Source organism: Amblyraja radiata, chromosome 3 (genome assembly GCF_010909765.2).
Source record: "Amblyraja radiata isolate CabotCenter1 chromosome 3, sAmbRad1.1.pri, whole genome shotgun sequence".
NCBI classification, from domain to species: domain Eukaryota; kingdom Metazoa; phylum Chordata; class Chondrichthyes; order Rajiformes; family Rajidae; genus Amblyraja; species Amblyraja radiata.
In genome coordinates, this window is record NC_045958.1 from 117,398,564 (window position 1) to 117,424,723 (window position 26,160).

Consider the following 26,160-nt stretch of genomic DNA (forward strand, 5'->3'; position numbering starts at 1 on the left):
TACAAGTTTCATAACAAAATAATGGATGTCCCCCAGTCCTGATGTGATCTTTCCCAGGTGATTGAGTGAGACAGGAGAGAAGGCGGCTGGGGCCTTGATGATGATCTTTGCAGGGGGCAGTGGACCTTACTCCTGTGTCAGTGTGATCAAGGGACCAATTGAGGTTACTCACGCTGACACAAGAGTACGCTCCACCGCACGCTGTCCTGTTATCCATCGCCAGCTGACCCGCACCGCTCTATGATCTTTGCTCTTGAGCTGGTCCCCTCACTACATTGAAAGACACAGACCGGGCAGTGAATGCCATGCCGTGTCACCCAGCGCAGCAAGTGAGGCCATGTCCTGCTCCCGGCGGCAGTTGGAATTTAAGTAACGGCGGCCGCTCGCAGTCACCCGAGCTACTTCCCTCCCCGGCCACAATGCGGTGGCTCCGTGACCAGAGCGCCACGGCAGCAGTGAGTGAGTTTCTGGCATGATCCTCGACCCCCTCCTTCTCAATGCTCCTGCCCATGCTAGACTCCCCACATGCTGTGAAAGGAACTCCCCCCCCCCCCCCCCCAGCAGCGCTGTCCTTTTACAGCCACTTCCCACTTTACTGCCGCTTCCCATCAGCTGCCAGCAATGAGGGATAGACTATCAAGAACGATGTTGCTGTACTGAGGGATAGCCAAGTCTATCTTTCCTGGCGAACAACCTAACCTTCGGCCTCCAAGACACATTTTTGGGTAAAAAATAGCGTCTTCATTGCTGTGAAATATGGTACTTTGTGACAAAGATGCGGAAGGAAACTGGAACACCAGAAGGAAGCCGACACGGTCACAGAGTAAACACGCAAACTAGGTTAATGCTTACTGGAAATTCCAGTAAAACTGCTAATGCTGAACATTTAAGCCTCTGCTGGAATGACAGATTTATGAACTACTGGATATTATTATTCTATTAATACCGTAACACACAATTCATTTTTCAAGACACTATACAGTATAATAAATTTTAGTGAACCTGGTAAATTGAAAAGGAATTCAGGAAATAGCGTCATAGTGTGTTAAAGAGTGAGGAGACAGAACTATATGAATTTAAAGACAGTGCATGAATCAAAGTAATGTTCAGAGAAAGTGTTTGAGTTAATGGCCCGAACAAGTCAAATGCTGAACCCTCAGGCTTTCCAAATGATTTGATAACAGAATATTGGAGTTCTACTGTACCCAATTGATGATAAAGAATCTAAAGAGGCTGATAGTTATGTGCGAGAAATATTGCAGGGCGTAGGGAAATGCGACTGATGGGATTGCTCGTTTGGAAGCCAGCACGGACCTGATGGGCAGAATGAGACCACACTTGGGAGTATTGTGCTTAGTTTTGGTCATCACCTATTGGAAATATGCCAATATGTTGGAAAGAGTGCAGAGAATATTTACAAGAACATAGCCAGGACTTGAGCCATAAGGAGAAGATTGGCAGGAATTTGTTCCTTCGAACATAGGAGGCTGGGGGTGATCTTATTGAGGTGTATAAAATCAGGAGTGGAAGAGATAGGGTGAATGCAGATTCTTTTCCCAGAATAGGGGTATCAACACCTCGAGGACATGGGTTTAAGGTGAGAGAGGGACACAATTTAAAAGGAATCCGAGGGGCAACCTTTCCACGGAGGGTGATGGGTAAATGGAATGAGCTGCCGGAGGAAGCGGTTGATGCAGGGTATAATTGGAACATTAAAAAGTTTGGACACGTACAGGAATGGTTTAAGAGGGATATGGGCCAAACATGGAGAGAGAAAAAAAAGACTAGATGGGCATCTTGGTTGGCCGAAGGACCCATTTCCATGGCCGTTGTCACTGTAAATTTATGCAGAATAAAACAAGCTATACTGTAAAATAACTGATGCACAATTCCAAATAGCTGGGTTTCTGCTTAAGTTGTGAAAAGGTTCCCTCACGTTTCTAATGGGTATATTGAAAGAAAAAGTCACACATGTAGTATCATTGTTTTTCCATTTGAACATTGCAAGCCTTCCAGAAAGAACATTAGTTGATTAAGTGAATACAAAAGTTAATCCATGGTGTGGATACGAGATCAGTTGAAAATTTGAAGAACTATTAATTGACAATATTTCTATCACGATCTATGTCAGACATCTTACCTAGTTTCCCCGAGTAGTTTAGAGTGCTGACTTTTAATAGCATGAGGGAGGCTATTTATAACTGTTAAATGGTCACTGGTACCTTCTCAAAATCACCCACATGAAGCTTGACATTGAAAAATACTATTCGCTAACAAACCTGCAAGCAGCCTCTTGCACTCTCTTATTGCTGTCCAAGATGCGTTTCAGCAGTTCCGTCATTAATGGCTTCAAGAAAGTGTCTGGGGGTTGACTTACTACCCAATGTGCATAGCGGCTGAGTGTCCAACATGTAATAGAACGTACAAGAGCTTTCTTGTCAGAGAGGCACTGAATAAGATGAGGGATAAGTTCTGGCAGGTAAGGTATCATTCCTTGCATACAACCTGTAAAACAAGTTAAAAGGTTTTAACGAAAAACATATCTACCAAGACATCCTTTTGTTCATTTTCACGATCCCCAAATATATATTTTGGCTACTTTGTAAATAGAACTTTTGCAAATAGTAGTGGTCAAAGTAGAGAAGGTGTGCCAATCATGCAGACTTCTTTAAACCAAAGGAAAAATGCAGCAGATGCCTAGATTGAAGATCACAGGAAATACTCAGGTCAGACAGCAACCGTGGAGTTATAAATAATTGGCATTTCAGTCCCTGAGCTTGTGAACGAGGAAACGTTCTAAATAATAAATGAATCAAATCTTGAGGATAATATTCCTTCAGGCAGCATCTGCGAAAAGAAAAAAAGTTGCAGCTTCTGATTAAGATCCTTCATCAGACTGGTGTTATGGCTTTTAAACACAAATCATCAACAATATCTCTTTCCACAGATGCTGCTTGACCTGCTGATGGCTTCCAATGTTTCCCATTTTAATTTCAGATTTTCACCATCTGCAAGCAGTCTCGTTTAATTCTTAGTGAACTCTTGAAACTGGGCAAAAGAACCTTCAAAGTGCTTTTTTCACAATTTTTTCCTATTCATGGAAATAGCACCAGACCAAGGCATAAATAAAATGCATATAAAAACCGAGGGCCTATAATAGTTGAAAATCTACCACTGAACACAAAAGTTATGAAAAAAAAAAAAAAAAAAAAAACTTAAAAAAATTCAACAACAAATGATAGACACAAAAAGCTGGAGTAACAGGTGGCATCTTTTGGGAGAAGGAGTGGGTGACGTTTCGGGTCGAGACTTCACCCATTCCTTCTCACAAGAGATGCCGCCTGCCCCGTCTGTCTTCGGTTTAAACCAGCATCTGCAGTTCCTTCTTACACAAGAGAAATTATTACAGTTTATAAGCAGAATCGTTTGAAGTTCATTTAATGTTTCCTGTATTCAATTGACGCACTAACCTTCAGCAATAGCTCCAAGCACCAGAATTCCAGACTCCTTCACCACCCAGTCTTGGTGAAACAGCAGCTCCTTGAGCAGTGGCAAAATATGTGGCAACAATTCATCCCGGAATACATTAGCCAGTACATCCAACGCGGCGGCAGAACATTTTCCTTAAGAATAAGAAGTTACATGCAATGTTATTTTAATGTCATGCAGTCATATCATGTTCTTCAAAATTAAGACCTTTAAAGTCAATATTAAATTCATCAGACCAAGAAACAACTTGGTGTTCCTCACTTAGCACATAGGCTTTTATTTAACCAGTTTTATTTTGCAGTTGATTCAACACTTTATCAACTACCTTCTGGAAATCAAAGTATAGCACACTCAGATTGCATTTTATCCACAGCACGTTCCATTCTTATGTTGACCATTAAACTTGAATTTTTCACAGTGCAAGCCTGTAAAGTCTTTATTAACAACTTCTAACATTTTTCCTGGGATGCATTAGGCGAACGGCCTGGAGTTTTCTGCTCATCCCTATTCCCTCCCTTTTCAGATAAAATTTGCTATTTCCCGATCTTACAAAACTTTTCCCAAATCTGGAGAATTTTGGAAGGTATTATTAGCGGCGATCTGTTGAATCAGCAAGGGCTTTCCAGCTTTTATCAGTTTCACCATTTTGAACCAGAGTGTTATCACACCAAATGTTTAAAGGCTCATTAAGAATTCATTTTTCCCCATTCTTCCCAGAATCTTGAACGGGTATTTAAGTTACCCATGTGATGATCTGCAACAGAAGTTCCTGATTTAGCTTCTCAGCATTTCAGTCAAAAACAAAACTAACTTCATATCCAAATACCAGCATGTCACAATTGCCATCCGATATCAGTGGAATCAAGGGAAATGGGGAGAAGGCGGGCACGGATTATTGATTGGGGACGATCAGCCATGATCGCAATTAATGACGGTGCTGGCTCAAGGGCCGAATGGCCTCCTCCTGCACCTATTTTCTATGTTTCTATAAGCTCAGCAGATGATTTGAACCACATAAATTTCACCCTGTAAGATATACTGCCTCGAAAGAAACTAACAGTTGCAGTAAATTGACACACTAAAACGACTCTCAATATACTGGCAGCTTTAATCCTCCACCTATGGATTAATCTAAAGCTCATTTACAATTAGCAATTCCATAGCAAATACCTGGTCTTCAGTGCTTTGCATCTCAGCTCATTTCAGGCTTCTGCATATGCTTCACCAAACGCAGGAGTCCACAATGTGCTGGAGTGCAGTTGTTTGTGCATTGCGAGAAACATTATTAAAACGAGGGGAGAGCATCAGCGAGCTGAGGTGAGGAAGCAGATACACTACACTGGCGTGAACAATGACCCTATTCATTTAAAAGGGGTCATTGGCTCGGTGGATAAAGGTAAGCGATCAAGTTATTCAACTATATTATGGTACTTTAAATAGTATTTTTAAAAATGGGAAATGCCGTAAAATAAAGTTTACAATAATCCTCACTGCAACCAAATATCAAAAAAATCTTTATAATCGTGAAAACATTTTACTTAAACAAGAATAAAATCATAACTCACGAGGTATACGGAATGGAAAATACATTATTAAATACATTTGCGTTTATACATACTTAAATTCCAATCAGAAATTGTATCGTCATCATCAAGATCATCATCTTCCTCCTCCTCATCACCAATTCCATCTTCATCATGCTGCTGTGCAACAGTTCGGGATCGATGAAAACGAGGCTTAATATCTTGCTCATTGTCCGGAACAGCTTCATCTTCTTCAACATCACCCTGAACAAAAAACATCATTTAATCTCAAGATCATTCCATGGACTCAGAGCTATCCAGCATGGAAATTGCCATTCAGCCCAACACATCCACACCAACCAAGTTGCTCAAGCAAGTGTATCCCACTTGATTGCGTCTAGTTTATATCCACCCCAAATCTTTCCTATCCTTATGCCCAAGTGACTTTTAAATGTCAGACCTTGTACCCACCTCTACCACTTCCTCTGGCAGCTCGTTCCTTATATATACACCATTCTCTGTGAGGAAAAAGTTGCACCTCAAGTCCCCATTAAATCTTTCCCCTTTCATCTTACCCGATTCAAATTTCAGGGAACATATTTTAGCTGTTAGAACACTAAATCCATTTCATAATTACAATTTACATCAGAGAAATAATATTCACTGCAAAAATTTAACTCACCTTAAGAAGAATAATATCTATTTCTGAATATTTCATCCCATTCACGAGGACAGGTATTAACCTGAAATTATCAAACAATTCTTGATAAAATTTATTTATAGAGTTCAGTAGGATTAAATAATTTCTACAATAATTCATTGAAAGAATTCTAGAATACTGTAAACACTGCAAAACGCAGGATAACAGGATTCTGAAATCTGCACAGAAACACATTATTTATCCAAGACTAATGAAGTATCTGCATTGATCTGTTCCCAAACATACCAAGACAGTTCCTCATGACTGAAGTAGTTACTAATATGATTCTGGTACTTTCCTGGTGTTGAGAGTTGGATACATAAGATAACGATCAAACTTCAGACTACAAAAGTACACGGCGCAATATTTATGCCACATTGACACTGAACAATTGAAAATGTAATGCTAACTGGAGAACAAACGTATTGGACTTTTTCATGTTATAATTGCAAAACACCAATAGGATGTACTGAGCAAAACATAATGCTCCATATCCTCAGGACATAAGAGAAAGCATTCCTAGTGTGCGAGTGGTAAAGTCCTAGAATTTGGTGGGAGCTGACAATAATGTGAAGACAATAGGTTATTAACACCCATCATGCATGTTCCACAATGAATTCATCCATTGCTGTAGATCCATAATATGGTTAACCATTGGCTATAGCTGGACACACTGGTAATCACTAAGGTAAATTGTCCTGGTGAAGCATTTCATAACATTGCTTCAACCTCACCTCGCTGTATGTTTAGCATTCACCTGTTTTCACTATGATCACAGATTTCCCCCGAGCACCATGCTTTGTTAAATTGAGCTATTTAGCTAACTCCCTTAGTTAAACAATGCTGACAATACGAGAAACTTTATTCCACTCCAAACGCTGCTTGCTACAATGTAAAATCTTTCTCTTAAATTTGTCCAATAAATTGTAGCGTCAAAAATAATGAAGACCCATCCAGGACAAGGGGTCACAGTTCCAGGACAAGGGGTCACAGTTTAAGGATAAAGGGAAAATCCAGGACAAGGGGTCACAGTTTAAGGATAAAGGGGAAATCCTTTAGGACCGAGATGAGAAAAACATTTTTCACGCAGAGAGTGGTGAGTCTCTGGAACTCTCTGCCACAGAAGGTAGTTGAGGCCAGTTCATTGGCTATATTTAAGAGGGAGTTAGATGTGGCCCTTGTGGCAAAAAGGATCGGGGGTATGGAGAGAAGGCAGGTACAGGATACTGAGTTGGATGATCAGCCATGATCATATTGAATGGCGGTGCAGGCTAGAAGGGCCGAATGGCCTACTCCTGAACCTATTTTCTATGTTTCTAATTACTAATCACACTCTAAACAATTGCTAACCCTGTGATGTTTTTAAATCCAAGATAGTTTCTATTCCAGCAAATTGTCAAAGACTCAACATCCACATATTTGACTGGGAAACATGTAACACCACTGAACACAAGGCCAGTGACTTTGCAGGCTTGCATTTTGCACCATTACCCTTCCCTTATTAACAATCACATTTTGAAGACTGCTGCACTCAGGAAACCTTGGTATATTACTATCTAGAGGTCACTCTTTGATAACATCAGGTTCCTCATGTGCATACACAGCTGCTGTTTCAGATTCACCACTATTTATCTGACATCAACCTTTACATGAATAAGTACTCTTCGCAATTGTAAATTGGGAAAATTAAAGCCATTCTTTCATTTCCCATGACACACTGTTCTCAACCCAGTAAATTGAACTAAATATTGCACAATCTTAGTGCTTAACTCAAACATGCTCATATCATTAAAACTGGCCATTTTCATATCCACATCATTTAGGGTTGCTCTGATCTTGTGTCATTTCAGCCCATTTTAACTAGACCATTCCACTTCCTCCCTTTTCAATTTCCCCTTGTGATTCTGTATATGGAGTCATTGTACCAAATGATCTGCTCAGTTTTGTTTTTTTGCATATGTTGTAAGCAAATTTGAATATGGCAGTATATCGTATAATTTCTCAATAACCAAAATGTATTTATATTCTCACCTTTCTGTAGCAACAAACAAAATAGCCAGGATTTTTACTTAGCTTTTAAACTGAGGACTGCTGCGGGAAATTTGGTTCTAATGTACAGATTTCATATCTTACCTTCTCATTTCCACCTCTTCCCCCCCCCTAAAAATATCTTTAAATGAAACATCAAGGTCCTTGTTTTAGCAGCAATGTTTTAAATTGTTCTTTGCGCAAATGGACAAAAGCACAAGGTGGTTAAAAAAAATTGCACCTCAATAAAAACCAATACGCTTCCATATTAGAAAAGTATGTGTAAAATATTAGTGTAATTAATCTCTGTACTAAAATAATGACACTGTTAATGACAGTTACTCACAATGACATATGTCCAGAAAGTACATCTTTGCAAATGGGCTGTTCAGCCAATGTTAACCAGAATTCGCAAGCTTCCAATGCAACATTTTCATCTTGATCTTGCGTTCTCTGCAACATGTACTGTAGTAAAATAATGCCATTAGTAATGCAGAACATCTTGAGAGAAAAATAATTCAATTTTTCAAAATTTAAGGCATAATGTTGAAAGGAACTGTTATGTCCGATACCAATCAAAATATTTGTAAAATGCTGCTTAAAATGCCGCATACATAATTGGGCTACTAAGATCAATAGCTTAGTGTTTATACTATGATTTTTAACAATTTTAATACCATTTTTAACTATCAATAAACAAGTGCAATTGGAGGACATGGGTTGCATAGTTTGAAAAAAATCCAATTCTAATTTATGTAGCAAATTTAAAAGGACAAAAGTGACATTGAAAACTGAAGTACATGCATTTACTGGTCGAAAAGAATTTAACAGATTAGACATATATATATATATACAGACATATTTATTCAGCACCCTTCTGCATCTCAGCCCATGATAGATGCATTATATTTGCCATATTCCAAAATGTTTATCTTCTGTTATAATAAGCAAACGGAAACAAGGTTTTCACCTCAACAATGTTGTGCATCTGCGGAAGCAGCCGATCCATTCGGACTTCAAGCAGCATCACAAGTGCACGGCAGACATTTTTCCGTACTTCAGATTCTTCATCTCCAGCCAATCCAAATAGGTTCTAAGAATACAGCATTTAGTATTTAGAACTGCATACAATTTAATACCTTGCATAATAGATTTGAAAAAAGTATTACTTCTCTTCCTGTCAGCTTTCATTAGGTACATTTAAATAGCAAGAGGAGCAGCATTATGGCCAGAATGCAAGTTCCTCAGAAAAGCTCTCAGCAGATGTTCAGTACTACATGTGGTAGCCACATAAGTTTACTATTGCCACATGCCTTGAGGAAAAGCTTTGTTTTGCATGCAATCCAAACAGATCAGATATACCACAAAGATACAATCAGTTCAAACTCAAGTACAATAGCAAGTAGAAAAGGGAACAGAGTGCAGAATATCGTTTTCAGTATTGCAGTGCATTGTAGCGCATCAGTTCCGTAAACAAAGTCCAATGGGCAGAGATGAATCAAACAGTACCCTAGCTCAGTGATTCCCAACCTGGGGCCATATGGCCCCTTTACCATGGCAAATTTCAGGGGGGCCACAGAAAAATTTGGGGATTTTGAAGGGTTCAATGAAGGGGGCCACTTTTTTCCGGTTATAATGTCAGGGGGGGGGGGGGCACAGAAAAATTAAAGAGCCCAAGGGGGCCATGAATTAAAAAAGGTTGGGAACCACTGCCCTAGCTTATGGAAAGAGCATTCAGAAGCCTGATAACAGAAGTGAAGAACTTGTTCTTGAGTCTAGTGGTGCGTGCTTTCAAGCTTCTGTACCTTCTGCCAGTTCTGCCAGACAGAAGCAGGGAGGAGGAATGACCAAGGTGGGGCAAGTCTTTGATCATGATGGCTACATTTCCGAGGTAGCATGATGTATATATGGAGTCAATGGTGGGAGTCTGGTCACTGTGCGATAGACTGGGCTAAATCTACAACACTGGTTGGTCAATCAACACCATCAGACTTTAATAAAAATCACAATTTATTTTTCATCAGCACTTATAATTAACACTAATGTAAAATACCAGGAGGAAATCTGCACAACACAAGGAAGCCATAATCAAGGCACAAAGGTTACATTCTCTTGAGAGAAAACACATTCATACTTAAATTTGTATGAAAATTTAAAATAAAGCAAAATTAACAAACTACAATTCAAATTTATACATTTATTGTGAAAGTTTACATTTAGAACTTATTCTGGAATTTTGAAAATAATGGGATTTAGTACAGCAATAAACAGAAGATTTTGTCATTAAATCCAAATTCTCAGAGCTTAAATATTATTTAGTAGATAAAATCTGCACACTTGACTCCAATTGCCATCATCTTTCAACATTCCATGTATTCTGAAATGTCACTTCCAAGTCACAGCACAGAAACAAGACCTTCAACCCAATGCATTGGGTTTGCCTTTTTCTCTCTCCATCTTCATTAAGCCCACATGTCTACATTAAGTGCCAATCGGTCTGAAGAAGAGTCTCGACCCGAAATGTCACCTATTCCTTCTATCCAGAGATGCTGCCTGTCCCGCTGAGTGTCTTTCTAATCCTTGCCTATTTAAGAGTCAGTCCGCCTCTCCCTACTACATTGCTTTCCAACTCTAAAAGCATCAGACCGTCTCTTAATATATTTTTGTTTAGAGCTCCACTATACGAGGGCAAGTGGAAATGGTGTTCAATATATACAAATAATACAAGACTCTTATATTTGGTGTGCTGAGGGGAACACGAGGTATACATTTTGAGCAAACTATTCATCATCATTATAATATTCTCCTAAAATTGCAAGAGATAGACTTCAGTTCCAGACAAGACACATTTCCCTCAGTCTAAAGGTTGTATTATGATTGAAATTGTTTATAACATTATAGTATTTCTATCTGCAACCTCATCTACATTTACTTTAAGAATTAACTTTTACTTTAAACACTGCATGGTGTTTTGGGAACTCCATTGTCATTGCAACTAATTTTAATTAAATTATGGCCTGGAATTTAGCTACTCTTCTGATGAAAAAAGTATTAATGGCATTTTGTACCAACAATGAGTGTAATCAAAGAAAACTGTGTATTAGAGATGTTAAAGTTGAATTAGCTTTCAAATATAAAACAGATAAATCATCTGAACTGTGAAGGTCTTCATGCTTTTCAACAAAAGCTTCCCCGAGTAGCCATGATTTAACTCACAATTTAAAATACCAAAAACAATAACAATGAAAAAGGATCTTCGTGGTAATAGCTATTTCAAAACAAGCACTCACTATTTAAAGATAAAAGTCACGAAATATAATCTCAAAGCAAAGGTAAACATACCTCAATGAAAGAGTCGATATGCAACATCAAAGCTTGAGTTCTACTGATAATGAACTGGTTCACACAGGCAACAGCATGTGACCTGAAAAATATACACAGCATTTCATAATAGAAAATATTCCAAATAAAGTTTAACATTACAAATATCCTGTTGTAAACCAAAATTAGAGAATTCTAATATTATTTAATAACTTTTTGAAAGAGCTATATTTCCAAATTGAATGACACGTAATCCCAAAAGAGCTTTGACATTAGCCTGTTATTCATTCGCCACAAGAGAGTTTAAATCAGAAGTCAAAGGATAACATATTAAGGTATTGGAGATACTAAATTCATTGTCCACGATAATCAATTTAATGAAAAGATAATCATATATCCAAAAATTGTACAGAATTTCTTATTCAACAAGTGAAATGATCTAGTCTTTAGTGTAGGGAATGTCCTGTGAATAATTGTTGGGAATTGTATTTTAAGGCTGTATGAACAAGGAAAAGCAATTGAAAAGTTACAAAATCAAACTTTTACCACTAGAGGATGCTCTAATATTTAAATTTGCGGCACCTTGCGGCAGAAATGCCAAATACCAAAATATACTAATTGTAGTCAATGATATAAACAAAATTCTGTACAGTAATCTGTACACTCATACTGGATATTCTAAAACAATTGTATCTCAAGGATTTTTTCGAGAATGAAAAAATATGGACAAAAGCTGCCAATCTGACATTAAAACAAACACAGCAAGTTCCTTGTAGAAACACAAAAAACTGTAGATGTTGGAATCTTGAGTTAAACAAAGTGCTGAAGTAATTCAGTGGATCAGGCAGTCTGTGGAAGGAAAAAGGGTAGCATAAGAAGGGTCCCAACCCAAAACATCATCGATCCATTCCTTCCACAGATGCTGCCTAATCTGTTGTATTACTTCATCTTTTTGTTTTACTCAAATTCTTTATAGAACTGAATCTGCAATATTTTTGGTAAATCTATAATTAAACTTCCTTTTTTTTAATACACATTAATTTGGAAATTAGCGCTTCCAACGTACTAATGCACAAACTAAATAATTTTACACGTTTTAATTAATTGCAGACACTAAAGTTGGGTACATATTTGTTGTTCCGATCTTACAAGTTTCAGAATAAGACTGGAGGATGCAGGAGGCATTAAAAACATAGCAGACAAAATCAGTGGCATTACATGTGGGAAGCAGAATGGAAGAGCACAAACAAATATATAAACAAAGGGAAATTCATGGTCAAGTTCTGTATTTGCTTTTCATGTTTGATCAGAAGAACCCATCAAGATCACCAGTGGGGTTTCTTCTCATCCATCCTCCCTCTCCTCCCTCCCCCTCCTCCATGCACAAGGTTGAGACTGTAAAAACCTCCAATTATAACTATATATTTTCTGAAATATTCCAAAATGTAAGTATCACACAAAAGTATTTTAACTCTAACACAGCTGATGTGACAAGAGTTGTGATGCATAATCACAAATTTACAAAAGCATTTCTTTAAAAATATCAATAAGATTTTTTTAAATCTGTAGGATGAGGTAACTATCCTCAATGCAAGGGTTAGGAGAGGATTCTGATGCATTCGCATTTCAAAGAGTATGGGCTAATTAGAGGCAGTCAGCACACCTTTGTTCGCAGCAGGTCATGTCTTAAGGACTTGTGTTTTTTGAGAAAGTGACAAAGATGATCGCTGAGTTTAGGGCTGAGGATGTTATCTACATGGATTCTAGTATGGCATTTGATAAAGTCCCTTATGGTAGGCTGATCCAGAAGATTACAATCATGGGAACCAGTGACTTGTCATTTGTATTCTGAACTAGCTTGCCAATAGAATACAAAGGTTGTGGTAGAAGGATATTATTCTGGCTGGAGACCGGTGGAGTGCCACAGCGATTTATGCTGGGACCTTTGTTTTGTGTGATATTTACATGAATTGGACGTAAATGTGGATGGGTTGGTCAGTAATTTTGAAAACGACACTAAAATCAGTGGAGTTGTGAATAGCAAGGAAGGCTGTCAGCAGGATATATAATAGATCAGCTACAGAAATGAGCAGAGATATGGCTGTTGGAGTTTAGTTTGAGTAGGTGTGAGGTGTCGCACTTTGGGAGGTTGAATGCAAGGGGAAATTATATAGTTAATGGCAAGGCCCTTAACAGCATTGGGGTCCAAGTCCACAGCTTTCTGAAAATGGTAACACAAGAAGTGGTAAAGGCGGCATATTGTATGTGCAGGAAAGAACTGCAGATGCTGGTTTACACTGAAGATAGACACAAAATGCTGAAGTAATTAAGCGGAATGCTACCTGAATTTAAAGGGTATTAGCTATCAGGAAGGTTGAACAAACTGAATTGTATTCTCTAGAACATCAGAGATTGTGGGACACCTGATAGAAATACAATAAATTATGAGAGGCATAGACAGGATAGACAGAACCCCCCCCCCCCCCCCCCCCCCCCCCCCCAGGGTGGAAATGCCAAATACCAGAATGAACTGCATTAAAGTGAGAGTAGTGAAGTTTACAGAAATGTGCAGGGCAAGGTTTTTTCCACCCACACAGTGGTGGGTGGCTGAAGGACTGCTATCTAGTACTATGAAGCACTGTCAGGGATAGATCAGGGCTGGAGGACCTATACCCCATGCTGTATTGTTCTAGATTTTGATCCTATCAGGCGTAACCGTTTGATAAAGATAAAGTTCACAATCACACCTTTGGTTTCAAGCCAACTGCTTCATTACATTTTTACCCTCGTCTATAATCTTCGTCGATTGTGTTCCTTGTGCATTCACCTATATCCCAGTTCTCACTTAACAAATAAGACAATCTTCTAAAATTAACACTAAAATTCAGATAAAGAATTTGCCTACAAGTATCCAAAGACGTACAGGTACATAGGTAAATTGGCTTGATAAATATAAACATTGGCCCAAGTGTGTGTAGGACAGTGTTAATATGTGGGGATCGCTGGTCAGTGCAGACCCGTTGGGCTGAAGAGCCTGATTCCGCGCTGTATCTCTAAACTAAACATGGCCTTACTAAACCACACATTGCACAATTTTTAGTTAGAAAATGCTCATGACATTAAAACCATTCATCCATTAAGTTCATGCCAGCTCCAGATGTATCTCATTAATTCCCCCACTTATTTTTTTCAAATTTCTTTCTTGTCCACTTAACTATTAACAACCCCACCTCTGCCCGATTCTCCCACTGACCACATACACAATTAATTGGGAAACTGGTGCATCTTTGTGGATGTGGAAGGAAACCAGAGCAGATGGGAAATCCATGTGGCCAAAGGAAGAACGTGGAAACTCCACATTGACAGATTACCACTGAACCCATGTCGGTGAGGCTGTGAGACAGCTATTCTAACTGCAACTTCATTATGCCACCGTGCACTGTTGAACTTCACAAATACCCAAAATTTCCGGAACATAAAATTGATCTTGCCTTATCTTGGAACTGCTGTGTTTAAAAAACTGCAGAAATTTAGGAATCATGACATTGAGAGGTCTGTCCAGGATATCACTGTCTAAAATCTCAGCAGAATCTTCACATATCTTCTGAAGAGCGCCAAAGGCTCCCTGAAAAAAGGAAACAATACAACTAGTAAGAAGCACGTGTCAATTATGTTATACAATTACCAAAGTCAACTTTAACTGCATTTCTGACATTTTAAGCAAACCATATAAGGGAGAAACGTACTTTATTTCATTCTCAGCAAACTATTTGCAAATAGATAGTTTAAAAATGACCATTTATGCTAATTTGTGTATCTTTACTAACGTGTTATATGGAAGGACTTCAGAACTAATGTGATCTTGAATGAGATATGGATTATTTTCCAATACAATCTATAACCATATTTCGGAAAACATTCCCCATCCCTATTATTTCTAGGTTCGCAGATAGCAGGGTTTTTCTTCCTCATTTCTGAATGCACACACTGTCCAATCCGGCCTCGACATAAACAGTTGGCACTCACTACCTCTATAATTCTGCTCCTTTTCAAATGTTTGCTTCAAGCCCGATCAACCGACAATACTATTGACCAGTCTGAAGAAGGGTCTCAACCCGAAACATCGCCCATTCCTTCTCTCCAGAGATGCTGCCTGTCCTGCTGAGTTACTCCAGCATTTTGAGTCTATCTTCGATCTAAACCAGCATCTGCAGTTCTTTCCTACACAATACTTTGACCATATGTTCTATAATTTTGATAAAAAAATTAAAGTAAATAGATGGACTGGAATTTAATCAGATTGAATATATTCTATGTTTTGCTGACAGAAAACCTTTGGGAAGTATTTCACATTGACGGTTAGATACCGATGCTACGACTATACTGGGCCAATTTACCCCAAAGCAAATTTTATTCTGGATGACAGGTCTGCAACACCAGCCAGGATGCCTTTATTTGCTTTATCCTGCTGCTAACCAGCTTTTTTGTTGACGGTAACAAAACAGTACGGCACAGGAATAGGCCTTTCAGCCCAATGTACAATGCAAAGTTCAACTCATCACCTCTGTCTGCATATGTTCCATTCTCTGCATATCCGTGTGTCTATCTAAAAGCTTCTTAAATGCCACTATCATATCTGCCTCCACCACCGCTCTAATAACCTATGCCTCGCATAATCAAATTCACTTCAATCAGGTCTCTCCTCAACCTTGCAGAGAAAACAATTGGGGTTGTTCAACTTCACCTTATAGCTAATACACTCTAATCTCGGCAGCATTCTGGTAAACCCCTTCTGCTCCCTCTTCAAAGCCTCCATATTCTTCCTATAATAATTCAACAGAACTGCATACAATACTCCAAATGAGGACTAACCAAAGTCCTATAAAGCTGCATCATGATTTCCTGACTAATTCTCACTGCCCCCGGCCAGTGAAGACAAACGTATCACATGCCTTCTTTACCACTATCAATTTCAGGGAGCTATGGACTTGGACCCCAAGATTTACGCTCAATGTTAAGGGTGTTGCTTACCCCTTATATTTGACCTTCCAAAGTACAACTCCTCACACTTGCTCGGTTTAAACTCTATCTGCCATTCCTCTTTCTGTAGCTGATCTAAATCCTGCTGTATACTGTGACAGCCTTTGCTGTCGGCAAACCCAACCCATCTATATTTACGTCCAAGTGGTTTATATATATCACAAGCAGAGGTCTCAGTGTAACCCCTGCAGAACTGATGTTAAAAGAGATGTGTGAGGCATTTTATTTTTAAACACAGCATGATAAGTGCCTGGAAAGCACTGCTGGTGTGGAGTCAGATACGATAGTGTCTTAAGTGTCCAAGAGACTTTTGGAAAGCCATATGGATATGCAGGGGATGGTGGGATATGGATTATGGGCAGGTAGACAATAATTGGTCTTGGCATCATGTGACAGACAGACAGACAGCCGAAGGGCCTATTCTTGTGCTGTTATGTTGTATGTAAAACTCCGCTGGTCACAGACCTCCAGCCAGCATAACATCCTTCCACCATAACTCTCTGCATTGAGTAGGCCTGTGCCGTATCCATGTCACCGGGGATCATATGCATTGTAATCTTCTAGATAAGCCTACCATGAGACTTCGCCAAATGTCTTACTAAAATTCACGTACAAGTTCAAGTGAGTTTATTGTCATGTGTCCCTGTATAGGACAATGAAATTCTTGCTTTGCTTAAGCACACAGAAAATAGTAGGCATTTACTACAAAACAGATAAATGTGTCCATATACCATGATATAAATATATACACACATGAATAAATAAACTGGTAGTGCAAATAACAGAAAGTGGTTGCTAATAATCAGAGTTTTGTCCAAACCAGGTTTAATAGCCTGATGGCTGAGGGGAAGTAGCTATTCCTGACATAACACCCACTGCCTCATTGACCCCTTTTCACCTAACAAAAAATTCAATTCAGTTCGTAAGACATAACCTGCTGTGGACAAAGCGATCATGAATGTCCCTAATTAGCCCATACTCTTCAAAATGTGAGTAAATCCTATCATAAAGAATCATCTCCAATACCAGTGAGGCACACCTCCATATGATTTTCTGGATTCTCTCTTCTTCCCTTCTTGAAAGAACAATGGTTACTCACCAGTCCTCCTATATCTCACCTGTGGCTAGGAAGGATTCAAAGATCTTCATCAAGGCCCCTGCAATCTACTCTCTTGCCTCTCTCCAAAACCTGGGATTGACCCTATCAGGCTCCGGGGATTTATCCACCCTAATGCTTGTCAAGAGCATCAATACCACCCCCTTCTTGATCTCAATGTGACCTAGCATATTAATCATCCCCCACTGATCTCGCTGTCCTCCATGTCGTTCTCCTTGGTGAATACAGATGCAAACTACTTATTTCGTATTTCACCTACATCTTCTGATTCCAAGCATAAATTCCCTTCTTTATCCTTGAGTGGTCTACCATCTCCCTGGTTACCCTCTTGCTTTTAATGTACGTATAAAAAGCCTTGAGATGTTCTTTAATCTGTCTCGTAAATGACATTTCATGGCCTCTTTCGGCTCTTCAAATTACCTGCTCGAGTTCTTTCCTGCTTACTTTATGTTTCTCTGGCCCCGTCAGATTACATCTTTCTAAACCTTGCATCCACCTTTTTCTCTTTTTAACCAAATTTACAACCTCTTTTGTCATCTCTCGGTTCCCTTATTCGACATCCTTATCCTTCCTCTTTACTGGGACATGCCAGTCCTAAACTTTGATCATTTGGCCTTTAAATGGCTCCCACACAACAGATGTGGACTTACACAATGACAACTGCTAATTTACTCTCCCAAGCCTCTACCTAATAATCCTGTAATCCACCGTACCCCAATTTTGTTCCTTCCCCCAAGGTCCAGATGTATTCTTGTACATAACTATTTAAAAAATTGGAGATCTGATCACTGTTTCCTGACCAGGCTAGTTTTCCAGTATAAGATCCTCTTCGAGTTGGACTGGTTCAGGAAATCCTCTTACCAAATTATTTTTTGCACTAATTCCCAATCAAAATTGAAGTCGACAACCCTGTCGTTTTTGCATCTTTCCATGATCTGTTCCTCTATCTTCTAAAGCCTATGGTACAATCCCATTAGAGCGATTGCACCTTTCTTATATTTTCTCTATTGCCACCATGATTTTCTCCCTGATTAGTAAAGCAATCAATCCTCCACTTCTTCTACCTGCCTATCACATCTGAAACATCAAACACTTGAATTTTGAGCTACCATTCCTGTCCCTCTCACAACCAAATTTCCATGAGTCGAGAGTATGATTATCATATGCACCAGGAAAGGAATAATGAAATTAGAACATTGATTACAGAACTACATAGAACAGGAAAAGGTCCTTCGACCCACAATGTCTGTGCCAATCAAGATGCCAAATGAAACTAATGCTATCTACTTGCCCTAGTCTATATCACTCCATTCACTGCTAGGTCATGTGCCTGTCTAAATGCATTTTAAACATTGGTATCATATCGGCTTCCAGCACCTCCCCGGGCAGCATGTTTTAGGAACCTACTACTCTGTAAAATAACATGCCTTGCACATCGACTTTAAAATTTCCTCCTCACCTAAATTCTTAGCTGCTGCAGCTTTATAGGCATATTAATGCAACCACACAACAAATACATTTACAATCATCGATAACTTATCGGTGATACTGGGTAACCTCCTCAAAATAGTGCAAACTGAAGTATGGTGTGCAACCTAAACAAAGTCCATTGGTGAAGGAAGGTTGTGGTTAAGTTTGCTCAGTCCTGGGCACAAGACTTAGAACAGCACAAGATAAAGCCCTTCTGCTCAATTTTAGAGCTAAACATCATGCCTAGTTAAACTGATCTCATCTGCCTGTACGATCCATATCCCTCTATTCCCTGCACTTCCACTAAAAGCCTAACTACCTTACACCACTAACATATCTGCCTCAACCATCACCTCCAGCAGTGTGTTTCAGGCGCCCACCATTTTGTAAAAAAGCTAGCCCCGCACATCCCCATTAATCTCTCCTCTTCTCATCTTATAGCTATGCCCTCTAGTGTTGAACATTTCCAGCCTAGAGAAAAAGGTTCTGACCATCGACCCTATCTATGCCAATTATAATTTTATACACTTTTAACAAGCCTCCCTGACGTTCCAGAGAAAACAATCCAAGTCTATCCAACCTCGCCCTGTAGCTGAACCCCTCTAACCCGGGCAACATCCTGGTAAACCACCTCTGCACCCTCTCCGAAGCCTCCTTCCTGTAATGGGGCAAACAGAACTGCACGCAATACTCCAACTGCAACCTAACCAAAGTCCTATAGAGCTGCACCATTACTTCCTGACTCTTATATTCTATGCCCGTCATGAAGACAAGCACACTGTATGCTTTCATTACCACCCAATCTGCTTGTGCTGCCACTTCAGTGAGATACAAATTTGGACTCCAAGATCCCTCTGCACATCAATGCAGTGAAGGGTCTTGCCATTAACAGTATACTCTCTTCTTACATTCAACCTCCCAATGTGCGACAACTCGTACTTGCTCGCGTTGAACTCCATCTGCCATTTTTACAGCTGATCTATATCCTGCTGTATCTTCTGACAGCCTTCCTCACTGTCTGCAACTCCTCCAATGTTAGTGTCGTCAGCAAACGTACTCACCAACCCATCATTTACGTCTAGGTCATTTATATTTATCACAAACAGCAGAGGTTCCAGCACAGATCCCTGCGGAACTCCATTGGTCAAAATATCCATCTTCCACCACCACCCTCTATCTTCAGGAGGCCCAATGAGTTTGAGGCCATCTTTGATACAATCCTTATGCCACTTTCTTGGATGTCTCTGGTTGCAGTAACCCTGTGTAAGAACTACATAAAGGAGCTAAAGTGAGCTATCCATGATTACATGGTCTGCCCAGCAAAATGGTGGCCTGAACGATGACTAGGTCAGCAAGTCAGAACTTCCATGCTTGTGACACCGTCCCACTACTTTTTTGCCCACAAATGACCAGAGATCTCAAATCATAAAAAAAATATTTGATTTGATTTTTAGATTTTAAACAGGCTGCATTAACTCAAGGCAAGTCACTCCTGCTTTCTAAAGGAAACTGTGATGGGCATAAAACCTTCTCACCCTAGTGACAATCACAAGCAACAAAAGTATATAGTCATGTAGAAAGGAACTGCAGATGCTAGTTTATCCGAGGATAAACACCAAGTGCTGGAGTAACTTAGCGGGTTAGGCAGCATCTCTGGAGAAAAACAATGGGTGAGGTTTCAGGTTGGGACCCTTCTTCAGACTGAATACAGCTGTTATGAAAGCCAAGTACCCAGGGATCATTCTAAGCTGTTTAAATTTACATTCATTGGTGGAACAGTGATACTTGAAAGACTCGATTGAAGGGGACAACGCTATTACAAGTTTCAACAAACACACTGTTATTTCCATTTATGAAGAGAAATCAGACCTGCAACAACAAACACATCCAAGCTATACAGCTGTAACATTTCTGTTTCTGAACAATGTTTTAATGTCAAATAATGTATTTAAAGACTTTCACAATATAGCCACATTCTCTCGCCATTTCATTCATTTTTCATTTGTATTAAATCTTTGTTAAAATTAACTACAATTCATTAATATCTCGACTAAGGTTACATTTAAATTTATAAACTGAGTCATAGACTCAGTGATATAATGTGGAAACAGACACTTCGGAACAACATGCCTACACCGGCCAACATGTCCCAGCTACACTTGTCCCACTTGCCAGTGTTTGGTCCATATCCCTCCAAACCTGTCCCATCCATGTACCTGTCTAACTATTTCTTAAATGTTAGGATAGTCCCTGCTTCAACTACCTCATCTGATAGCTTGTCCCATACACCCACCACCCTTTGTGTGAAAAAGTTACCCCTCAGATTCCAATTAAATCTTTTCCCCTTCACCTTAAACCTATGTCCGCTGGTCCTAGTCTGGGCAAGATACTCTGTGCATCTACCCAATCTATTCCTCTCATAATTTTATACACCTCTAAATGATCACCCCTCATCCACCTGTGCTCTAAGGAATAGAGTCCCAACCTACTCAACCTCTCCCTATATAGCACACACATTCTAGTCTTGGCAACATCCTCAAATTTTCTCTGACCCCTTTCCAGCTTGATACCATCCCTCCTATACCATGGTGCCCAGAACTGAACAAAATGCTCTAAATGCGGCTTCACCAACGTCTATTACAACTGCAACATGACCTCCCAACTTCTATACTCTAGGTTGACGAAGGCCATTGTGCCAAATGCCTTTTTGATTACCCAATCTACCTGCGACTCTACCTTCAAGGAACCATGTGTAGGTTCTGCCCATGTTATAGACTTCCCAAAAAGCAACTCCTCACATTTCTCTGTATTAAATGCCATCAAACCATTCCTCAGACCACCTGGCCAATCAATCATGATCCTGCTGCAATTTTTCACAACTAACTTCACTATCAGCAAAACTACCTACTTTTGTATCATCTGCAAACTTGCTAATCTTGCCATGCATGTTCTCATCCAAATCATTGATATGACAAACAGCAATGGGCCCAGTACTGAACCCAGAGGCACACCACTAGTCACAGGCCTCCAGTCTGAGAAACAACCTTCCACTATCACCTTTCGCTTCCTTCCACAAAACCAATTTTCTATCCATTCAGCTATCTCTCCCGTGTGATCTAACCTTCCAGAGCAGCCAACCATGCGAAACCTTGTTGAATGCTTTGCTGAAGTCCATATATACATCTATAGCTCTGCCCTCATCAACCTCCGTGGTCACGTCTTCAAAAAACTCAGATTTGTGAGAAACGACCTCCCACATACAAAACCATGCTGACTAACCCCAATCAGCCCATGCCAATCTAAATGCACTCATCCTATCCCTCAGAATACTTTCCAGTAACTTTCCAACTGCAGATGTTAAGCTCACTGGCCAATAGTTCCCAGCATTTTCCCTACAGCCCTTCTTGAATAAAGAGTTAACAATTAATCATTTTGTTGTGCTGATAGCTCAGTATGGTATCTCAATGAATTAATTAGATTAATCTTGGCAATTGGTACTGATACAAAGACACTTGAGCACAAGACACACCAGATGTTATTAATTTTTAATATCAAATATTTTAAATTCCAACATTTAAAACTCTCTTTTCTCGCATATTCCTTACGGATCCTTTTAAAAGGAATTCACAAATCGAATCTTAGTTTAGAAGAATACTCAGAACACTAAGAACACTTAATTTATCAGTTTCCGTAAAGTTATTGGCAGATTACAAACCCCAAAATGCCACAAAGTATTATTGATTGTACATTTAAAGGGACATGTGCTGCCACAACAAACACAGGTAAAGCTGCTGATGATTATACCAGAGGTGGGGATCAGGGACTCTAGTTCGGGGAACATGACAAAATGTATTCAATACAAAATGAATCGTTTAAATGTCTCCCATGACACATTTAGATCAAGCTCATATACCCAAATGACGATGCTAGCTTCAACAGCCTTCAACATCAATCATGGACATCATTCTCTTTCAATAAGGAAATTGCCTCACAACTGTGATTTTAGCTGCCCAGAGACAAGGATTATATAAGTAAAGAAACTGGTTTGCAAAACACCATGTGTTTTATTTATCCCTGTCAAACTAAAGTGTTCAGACCAAAACATACAATCTAGAAGTAACCACAGGAAGCTTGCCCTCTTGATCTTCCCATCAGAGATATGGAAGACTTGAGATAATTCTTTGGGATAGGATATACTCGCATTTTGAAGAAAATGGGTTAATTAGACAGTCAGCAAGGCTTTGTCCGCAGCAGGTCATGTCTTATGAACTTGATTGAACTTCTTGAGGAAGTGAAGAAAGTGGTCGATGAGGGTGGGGCAGTGGATGTTGTTCACATGGAATTTAGTAAAGAAATTGATAAATCCCCCATTGTAGTTAATCCAGAAGCTTACCAAGTACAGGATCCACAGTGACTTGGATCCAGTTACTTATCTTTAGAATTGGCTTACTCATAGAAAACAGGAGGGTTGTGGTGGAAAGGTGTTATTCTGGCTGGAGGGTCTATGATCAATGGAGTTCCGATGGGACCTCTTGTTTTTGATTTATGCAAGTGACGGATGTAAATGTAGATGGGTTGGATACTACGTTTGCAGCCAACTACAAAATTGGTGGAGTTGCAGACAGTGAAGAAGGCTTGCAGCGGGATACATTACAGGTGCAGATAGAAATTAGCAGAGAAATGGCAGATGGTGTTTAATCTGAACAGTGATACAATTTTGGAATTAATGACAATTGAACTCGTACAACATTATTGTTAAATAATGTTGAGAAAAATGGAGAAAAACAGAAATTGCAACAAAAAAAAATAAATTACACCACAAACTTACTTCACATGTATTGTAATCTTCTGAGTCCAAAAGCGCACACAGCTTGGGCAAGAGATCTGGCCAATTTTGAAGCTCTCCTTTTGAGGCTATAGTTGTTATCAGTATTCCTGTTTTAAAATTTAAAAAAATTTGTAACAACACTTCTAAATGAAGCTTGATCTAACTGAAAATTTAGATTTAAAAAGTGCTGATATCATATAATTTTATGCAGTGTACAATTGGTCAACTTGTCATTTTATTGATGCGTCCATAATATCCACAAATTGCATTGCTTAGAAAGAAATGTACGCAAAAAGTGAACACATGAGAGTGGATAAGTACGAGGAATGAAAGAAAAGATGAGGGAAATGTGCGTATGTGTCTTGGGGGTAGGTGTTAATACAAAGTCCGTGAATAATACCGATCAGAGATCTGATACTGTGCAATTCACAACCTGCAATATCTTCACTTACATTAACTCTGAACTGTGCATGATAGAAGCATGGAGAATGGGCAAAATCAGAACAGCAAAAACATTTGAGGTGAACCCACAAAGTCACCGCTCCCATATGGGTTTTTGAAGTTGCAAAGACTGATCTATGTGTGTTGTTATAATGTATAAGTAGTAGACCAAATCTATAATGATTACAATAGCAGACTTCCACTAATTGTTTCATAAGCTATTAAAGTATGACTGCATCACATGATCATGGGAATTGGATATTAACTCAAGTTCTTTCACCGCAATATCGCAGCTGATTTGAATTTCAATTTACACGCATGACTCTTCCTCGTTATTGTTAAAATTCGTTTAACTTAAGTATTATCACTTAGATTTAAAATTATCCATCCACTCATTTACTGTGAGTGAGTATTTAATCATATTCCTAATTAGAGTCTTGTGGGCTAGTGGAAAACTGGTCAGCTTGATCTCATTCCATCTATTCATTATCTGGACTTGTGTGATAACTGTATGTCACACAAAGCCCCAACTCTTTCCCAGACCTTCAGTAAAACAGCAAAAATTAATTATTGGCAGGGCTGAATGGAGATTAATCAGCAAAAAGCTATATTATTTGGCCTTACATAAAGAAGGTCAATGAAGAACTCTAAGATGAATAGCCAATGACGTTTCCCCATGGCACTGTTAGAGCAGTGCCCTGGGGGTTGCAGTGATCTGGCAACAAGACTGCATGTGTCTTGTTGCATATTTAGATAGAACTCCAGACATTAAATTTAGTGGAAAGCTTCCTGTGAGCTGAATTTTGCCGCAGGTCTTGTTGAGTTTGGACAGCTTCTTTACACACAGGCGGGTACTCACCATTCAGTGTGCATGATTCCCTTGTGCTTGATGCCTAAATTAATGCAATGATCACATCTGGTGCTTTGTGGTTTGCAGAATTTAATCACAAAAGTTTAATTTGGCTCAATACTGTGACAATGCCCTGGAAGAATTATTTTAATTGTCTCTCTCCTCTACCCTTTCCTCCATGTCCCTACATGTCTTTCCACTACAATTATCTAATTCCCCCTTTCATACATTTAATGGTACCCATTTCCACTACTTTTTAGACAATATCATCTGAAGTTATAATACAATGCAACAAAACACTAATCCCTCCTCCAAGAGAAGGAGAAAGCAGGAAGTCAACTTAACATCTGTCATTGGGGTAAAGATTAGAACCACAGTAACCAGATAAAGTCAACATGCCTTGTGAAAAGGAAACCATGTTTGATCAATTTATGGAATTGCTTTGAAGCAGAAACATATGCTGGTGAGTTTAATATACTTAGCTATCCAGATGGCATGTGCTTATGTGCCACACCAATGGTTGAGAAGAAAATAAAAGTTTATGGTACAAGTAGTAAAATATTGGCATGGAAAGCTAACAGAAAAATATAGAATAGGCATGGGGTCTTTTTCTGATTGTAAGTATTAATGACAATTTTTTTTATTACTTATATGGATCATTTCAATGAAGACACCAAAGGCATGGCAGATACATTTGTTGATGCCACAAAGAGGTGGAAAATTAAGATGGTAAAAATGTGTAGAGAATAGAAAGGCACATAGATGAATTGAGTGAATGATAAAATATCTCATAAAATGGCATATCATTGGAAAATGTAAAAATTGAGCATTTGACTTTAAGAAAAAAAGCCTATCATCTAAATGATAAGAGGTTACAGAGCTGTCAGAGAGAGATCTGTGCGTTTTAAGGTTACCACATAATTAAGATACTTAATAGTATGCTTTGCAATAGTATTGCAAAGTGAACAAAACATATAAGCAAGGAGGTTATGCATCGATTATACAGAACATTGATGAGATCAAATCTGAAGTACTATGTACAGTATCTGTTTACTTAATTAAGGATGAATGTTAATGCACTGGCAGCAGATTCAATCACAGAACCGAGATGATATTTATCAGGATATTTTCTCCCCTGGAAAAAACACAAGATATACCATGAAGGACACAAGGAGTATGGATAGGTGACGTTACAGGTCAGGACCCTTCTTCAGACCCAACCCAAACCATCACCTACCCATGTTCTCCAGGGATGCTGTTACTCTAACAGTTTGGCTCATTCTTTGTAAACCAGTATCTGCAGTTCCTTGATGTATTCATTCAATGAATCTACACAAAAAGGAACCAAACATC

The 26,160-nt window shown here is 39.1% G+C and overlaps 1 protein-coding gene across 4 annotated transcripts in view; it reads right to left on the bottom strand.

Annotated features, from left to right (window-relative positions):
- Nucleotides 1-26,160, bottom strand: part of tnpo1 (transportin 1) — an 82,517-nt gene that overhangs the window by 28,911 nt on the left and 27,446 nt on the right. For all 4 annotated transcript variants that reach the window (XR_004411502.1, XM_033018691.1, XM_033018690.1 and 1 more), the window contains exons 5-13: nucleotides 23,517-23,623; nucleotides 14,553-14,686; nucleotides 11,083-11,164; nucleotides 8,711-8,833; nucleotides 8,087-8,205; nucleotides 5,695-5,755; nucleotides 5,108-5,276; nucleotides 3,471-3,623; nucleotides 2,280-2,505 (exon numbers count right to left, since the gene is read on the bottom strand). Coding sequence is in view for 3 of the 4 variants with exons in the window: in XM_033018691.1 (XP_032874582.1) it covers nucleotides 2,280-2,505; nucleotides 3,471-3,623; nucleotides 5,108-5,276; nucleotides 5,695-5,755; nucleotides 8,087-8,205; nucleotides 8,711-8,833; nucleotides 11,083-11,164; nucleotides 14,553-14,686; nucleotides 23,517-23,623 (1,174 nt within the window). In the remaining variant the exon portion in view is untranslated. The remainder of the gene's footprint in view (nucleotides 1-2,279; nucleotides 2,506-3,470; nucleotides 3,624-5,107; nucleotides 5,277-5,694; nucleotides 5,756-8,086; nucleotides 8,206-8,710; nucleotides 8,834-11,082; nucleotides 11,165-14,552; nucleotides 14,687-23,516; nucleotides 23,624-26,160) is intronic.